The sequence below is a fragment of the Chrysochloris asiatica genome, unplaced genomic scaffold, assembly GCF_000296735.1.
Source record: "Chrysochloris asiatica unplaced genomic scaffold, ChrAsi1.0 scaffold00089, whole genome shotgun sequence".
Taxonomy (NCBI): domain Eukaryota; kingdom Metazoa; phylum Chordata; class Mammalia; order Afrosoricida; family Chrysochloridae; genus Chrysochloris; species Chrysochloris asiatica.
In genome coordinates, this window is record NW_006408607.1 from 5,272,154 (window position 1) to 5,278,398 (window position 6,245).

Here is a 6,245-nt window from a genome sequence, read left to right on the forward strand (position 1 = left end):
ATATATATACACACACACACACACACACACAGAGATATGGTTGTGTGTGCAAGTATACAGGCATGCCCACATAGTTATGTACACACGTGTAGGTAAGTCCATGAACCCATGGACATACATGAACACATATATGTAAAAATGCATGCATGCTATTTGCATACCCTCCGAGAGTGGGGGAGCTATGAACAAATGGGGAAATGGAAGTTGGTATCTGGGCTTGGCTTAGGCTCACAATCTACCCAAAACCTTTGCTCAGAAACAAAGGCCTTTATCCCTGATTTCTGGAAACTGTAATCATCTGTCCACAGCTGTTCTCTCCAGATACCCACAGCTGTCTACAGCAGACCCTGCATGGCCACCTAAACTACCGAGGCTTCTCAGCAGTCCAAGACAAAAAAAAAAAAAAAAAAAAAGTAAAAAAAAAAAAAAAAAAAAAAAAAAAAAAAAGACTTCTTAATAGGCTGAAGGAGGAAAGGATGTTGAGAAAAAATAACAACGAAACCACCCCCAGCCCTCCTTGAGGTATTTACCCTGGAAAATGTGTTGGATTCATAACAAGCAAGCATGGATCCATTCGGTATGGCAATCCAGTGAGGTTGCTATGTTGTTATTGTCAGCATTAACTCCCACTCCTGACAACCACATGTGTGCAGAGTTGAAGTGGTCCCTATGAGGGCTTTTAAGACTGACATTCCAGAAGCAGATGGCCAGTACTGTCTTCCAAGGGACCTCTGGGTGGTTTCGAACTGACAAGCTTTTGGCTAGTAGTCAAGCACATAGCTGATGGTGCCACCGGGGGCATATAATCACCCCCAGGTTTATGATGTTCATAAAGGGTAGGCAGTATTAAGTGGTGGCCTTGAGATTTGAACCCAAAGCTACATGACTCCAAACCCATAATCTTCGCCTCTATAGGAATGAGGGGATTTGACATCTACGCTACATCTGAAGAAAATGGAGGTATGTATAGGATGAAAAGAAAACCTGGGATAGAAGTACCAACAGGAATCTGAGCGTCTCGAAGATCCACTATGTTGTTGCTCTGCCTCGACTTAGTTCACGAGCCGTAACTTAAGGCAGAGCTGGTGCTTGTTGGCGATCCAGAATCACATGCTCGCGGAGCCTACCAACAGACGCTTATGCCAACACCAGGACCTGATGTGAAGGACTGTCTGCAGCCATACTGTACCAGTCAGGGTTCCATAGCTTGAAGATCCTACCACCCCTGCCAACATCCCCATTCAAAGTCTCCCTGCCTTCCCCGTTTTCTTTTTATCGCAGTGACACTGGCTACGGAGATGAGACGGGTTATGTTGTTCATCTGCAAAGTATCTATCGCACGAATGGGACCCGGTTCCTGGCCAGTAAGTCACTTCTATCAAGATGATGACGATTTTTACATTTTCATAAACACAGCCACTAATTTTCATAGTTTTATGAATGTGCTAAATATGTGTACTTGCTTCATTCTGATATGTCAATTCAAATCAATTTGTTTAATACTTTTTCTCCAGAAAGCTATTTAAGAACTCAGAGGGCTTAGCATAAGCCACACATTAATCCAACATAAAAGAAAAAGCTATTTATATTCAAATTAGAGGAACCAAGGAAAATGTCTCTATTCCACTTTGTCCTAAATTCTGATGGTTCATTTGACATTCATCAGTGAGTCATTTAAGCCTTAGTTCCCAAATCCGTAAAATGGGAACGCAGAGATTATTGTGAATGATAAGGAGAAAGTTCTTTAAGCACACAGTAAATACATACAGACTATGTTAGTTTCCACCCAGTTCCTCCATTGAGTGACATTTAAAAACAGCACAAAAACAAACAATCGGCATCAAGTTAAATGAAACTCATAGGGGACCCGTGTGTGTCAGAGCAGAACTGCACTCCAGAGGGTGTTCAATAGCTGGTTTTTCACAAGTAGATCGCCAGGTCTTACTTAGGAAAAGCCTCTGAGCAGTCTTGAACCACCAACCTTTCGGTCAGCAGCCAAGTGTGTTAAACTATTTGCATTACCCAGAGACTCACTCCATCAATTGATACAGACCCCTCATAACCAACTCAAGAGTCTCCTAACTTCACAAGAGCAGTGGTCCATAACAATGATCCAGGACAATAAGAAAGCCAGAGGGGTGAGCAACCCAATGTCTGATGGACAACCTTACAGATAAAGGCGTTGATGGTAATCTGGAAAGCAGTTTCCTTCTGAGAACGTGACAATATGAAGATAAGATTTGAGGAAGAAAAGATCAGGAGGTGACTGGTACTCCACTCCTATAGTGTTTCCAACATTAATGGTAAGACTTACAGGTGAGTCAGGTCCCGGAGGCCACGAAAGGCATTTCTTGAAATGGTTTCGATTTTGTTCCCTTCAATGAACCTAAGGAGAAAAGTTGTACAATTAAACCACATTCTGTCTGCTTATTATCTTTAAAGAATGATACTGGTCTGATTTCTGAAAAAAATCTAAAAACATTCATGAATGGAAGAGATTTATCTCTAGAGACCAGGTAAGCAACACCAGAATCCAGGTGGGAGCTGAGCACAGGTACAGGACATACCTTCTGGAGCACATATCCTATACTCCTTGCAGATACAGCATAAGACAGAAATAGAAATTAAAAAAACCACTGCTGTGAAGTGGATTCTGACTCAGAACAACCCCTACAGGACAGAGAAGAAGTGCCCCTTGGGGTTTCCAAGACTAAATCCTTACGGGAGCAGACGGCCTCATCTTTCTCTCTGGCTACAGCTGGTGAGTTTTGAACCACTAATGTTGTAGTGAGCAGCTCAATGTTAAACCCACTATATCACCAAGGCTCCTAGAAGCAGCCTGGAAGTCTTCGAATTCAGAGTTAACCATACGGATTAAAAACATCTCGGGGGAAGAAAACTGCAAGCACTATACGAAAGCAAGAAAGTCTCATCTGTGTTGTTCTGGAATGCCTCAAGCCTTCCTTACTCAGTCCCTCTAAACATTTCACAAAGTCAGGCTACTCATCCTTTGGTTAAGATCATTGTCCCTTGAAGGGAACCACTGTTTTACATCTATCTCTATATTGAAAATTTTCCAAGGGAGAATGCCATTTTGCTTGTTTTCCAGCAACTTTGAGCTCATCATGCCCTGTTGTTGGTGTTAAGTGCCGTTGAGTCGGCTCTAACCCAGAGCGACCCTCTAGAGGTTTCCAAGGAACGACTGGTGAGCTTGAACCACCAACCTTGCAGTTCAAACTGACTGTGCAGTCTAGCGCATTAACCCACAGCACCACACCAGGACTCCCATCATGCCCTACACAGTCTGAAATCGGAGCAAATGGGAGCCAGCACAGGAATATTCTCAAGATCTCTAAGCCACCAGGAAGTAGAAAGGACAATGAAGTTGGAATCGACCTAATGGCAGTGGCTTTGGTTTGGGTTCTGGAAAAAAATTCCTCCGGAGACAACATTCCTCAAGACATCAAGTCAGTGGAGAGCTTTCTGATGTTTAGAATTCAGACATCTACCTGTTGACCTCAGATAAGCAGCAAAGATGACAATATATTCCCAAGTGTTTTGTGTACATCCGAAAGAAAAAAAAAAGGGGGAGCATAGAAGCAAATACTGTTGAATGATGATGCACGGAGATTGTAATCATTGCAATGAAACAATGAGTGTAAAACCGATGTTCTCCCATGTAAACTAACACTTGGTTCACAATAAAAATTTTTTTTTTTAGGTCCCTTAGAATACTAAGTAAGGAAATGCAATCTGATCACGGGATTAATATTATTACCAAGTTTGAAGAGAGAAAGATGGAAGAAGTTAAGGGTGGTGGGGAGAAAGATGAAAGTAATAAAAGTCAGGACTCAGAAAAAGGAGACAGCAGGCTTTTGTTCTTTTCATTGCTAGGGGAGAAAAAAACTGCATCTCAGAAAGAGAGGAAAAAAATGTTTTTAAGGTGAAAATCAAATCAAATCAGACCCTCATCATTAGCCTACAGGAGAAACTACAAACAGAATACAGGCAGCTGAAGTCGTGTTTCCAGATAGGAAGGTTTTCTTTAACATAAGTAAACCTCAGAACTCTTCAGCCCAATTTCTGACTGATCAGCAAATCTGTGCCTAGTTACAAAAGGTAAAAATATCCAACTCAGTTTCCAGTTGTGCTTACTACACGGTAAATGAAATGTCAGCAGAGAATGAATGAATATTTTCCTCCTTTGTCTCCTTTCCCTCTGTTTGCCTGGCCTCTTCCTGCCCCAGCATGTTTATAAGCAAGTCAACTTGGAAAGGTCAGGGCTGAGAAGAGAAGGGGGTTCCCTCCATTCTCTCCACCCCTAAACTCTCACCGAAAGAAAGCTCCACAAAGGAAAGCCACCCAGAAATTCCACTGAGCTAACAAACACTCAGCAAACAGACAAAACACAATACTTACAGGTATTCGAGATGGAAAAGCCCAGCAAAAGCATCGTCCCGGATGACAGTGAATGAGTTAGAATTCAGCAATCTGAAAAGAAAAGGTTGATTTCAGTGCAGAGATGTAGAGCGTAGGTGATGTGGGAGAGTCATTGCTCTGTTCCGATGTGTGGGCAAACATGGGCTCTTCTTGCACCAAATGATGGTACAAGAGGTGTACAACATTATCCTTAGACAGCTAATGGACCAGGCAAGCAGATTCCCTTTGGCCTAATTTTTAAGTTATGTCCATGACTCTTCCCTTTCTCCCCCGTGAGTCTCAGTAAAAATATTATTTTAAAATACTGTAATGTTTGGCATAGTAAATGCTTTATGATGAACAGAGGATCATAAAACTAGGGATCTAAAAGGATCTAAACCAACTATCTTTTTAGAGAACTTTGAGTCCAGAGAGGTTAAGTAATTTGAACAAAGTCACACAGCTGAAACAAACAAATATCAACAATAAACCTTTTCTACTCTAACATACATTGCCATAAGAAATCATAATAAAAATAAAAGTGTAAGAAACCTTCAGAATATTCTTTATCACTATGTATTTTTCTACATGAGTATGTACAGAGGTGGTGGCAGTGTGCGCTTGAGTCATTTTCAACCCATTTGTTGTTGTTATTGTTAAGTGCTGTTCTGACCCATAGTGACCCTGTATAGGGTTTCCAAGGAGCAGCTGGTGAGCTTGAACCACCGACCTTGCAGTTCAAATGACTTTGCAGCCTGGAGCATTAACCCTCAGCGCCCTGTATATAGGGTTTCCAAGGCTGTAAATCTTTACCACAGCAGAATGGCTGGTAAGTTCGAACTGCTGATCTCGTGGTTAGCAACCCAATTCATAACCCACTATGTTACTGGGTGTATACTCAGCCATTGCATAGTCTACTTGGCAAGAGAATACCTACAATTGCATTTCTATTATGTAACAGGTTTAAACCTGTTAAACAAACAAGGGTAGACTTAACAACACCATTTTTGTTTTTTAATTTTGATACCAGTGAAGAAACCAGTATAGAAAAGAGAAAAATAAGCTATGTACTTGGGACTTTGTCTAGCATTGATTTGCTATTCAAAACTGCTTTTTGGATATTTCTTCTCATTTCCTGAAGACATGGGCACTCACGCTGTGACTTGGGCACGTGGTAGGACCCAGAGTGGTTAACTCAGAGTGGTTATGAGCGAGTGTTTGGGGCCCTGGATTTGAATCCTGTGTTTGGGGCAAGTTACTAAGCTTCCCTGTGTCTCGGTTTCCTCATCTGTCAAATGGGGGCTATTTATTCTGTTAGGAATGATGGGAAGAATAAATTCTGCATACAAATTAGAGTACGCTGTCCAACACTTTCAAGTACTCAGTGAGCTACTCCTATCCCCAGAATACCATTAAGGCTTAATAAAGTCAGTTTTCTAGACCTTCTACGGCCTTAAACACTTTTGCTCCCTCTCTTGTGAAGAGTTTCCACTGGCTCAGAGCTGCCTCTTCACATGTGGAACAGAACTGCCCAGCCACCACCCAGACAAGCAGTGAGAAGCAGAGGCACCCAACTAAGCCCACCCTAGGGGAGCCAATCCACCCAGACCACCTAGGAGAATAAACTATTGATGCATTAAAAAAAGGCACAGACTATCAATCACTTGGATTGGGATCTCAGCAGAAGGTCCTGGATAGAGTAAAGGAGAATGCAGAACAAAATTCAAAATCATAAAAAGGACCAGGCTTACTGGTCTAAGAGAGACTGGTGGAACCCTCAAGACACCATTCAAGCTTGGATCTAAACCCACCCCTCCCAAGCCCCC

General features: G+C 42.0%; 1 protein-coding gene across 1 annotated transcript in view; it reads right to left on the reverse strand.

The window, feature by feature from the left end:
• The window catches only part of LGI2 (leucine-rich repeat LGI family, member 2), a 63,350-nt gene that overhangs the window by 53,382 nt on the left and 3,723 nt on the right, over positions 1-6,245 (reverse strand). The window contains exons 3-4 of the mRNA XM_006866315.1: positions 4,420-4,491; positions 2,315-2,386 (exon numbers count right to left, since the gene is read on the reverse strand). Of these exons, the coding sequence (XP_006866377.1) occupies positions 2,315-2,386; positions 4,420-4,491 (144 nt within the window). The remainder of the gene's footprint in view (positions 1-2,314; positions 2,387-4,419; positions 4,492-6,245) is intronic.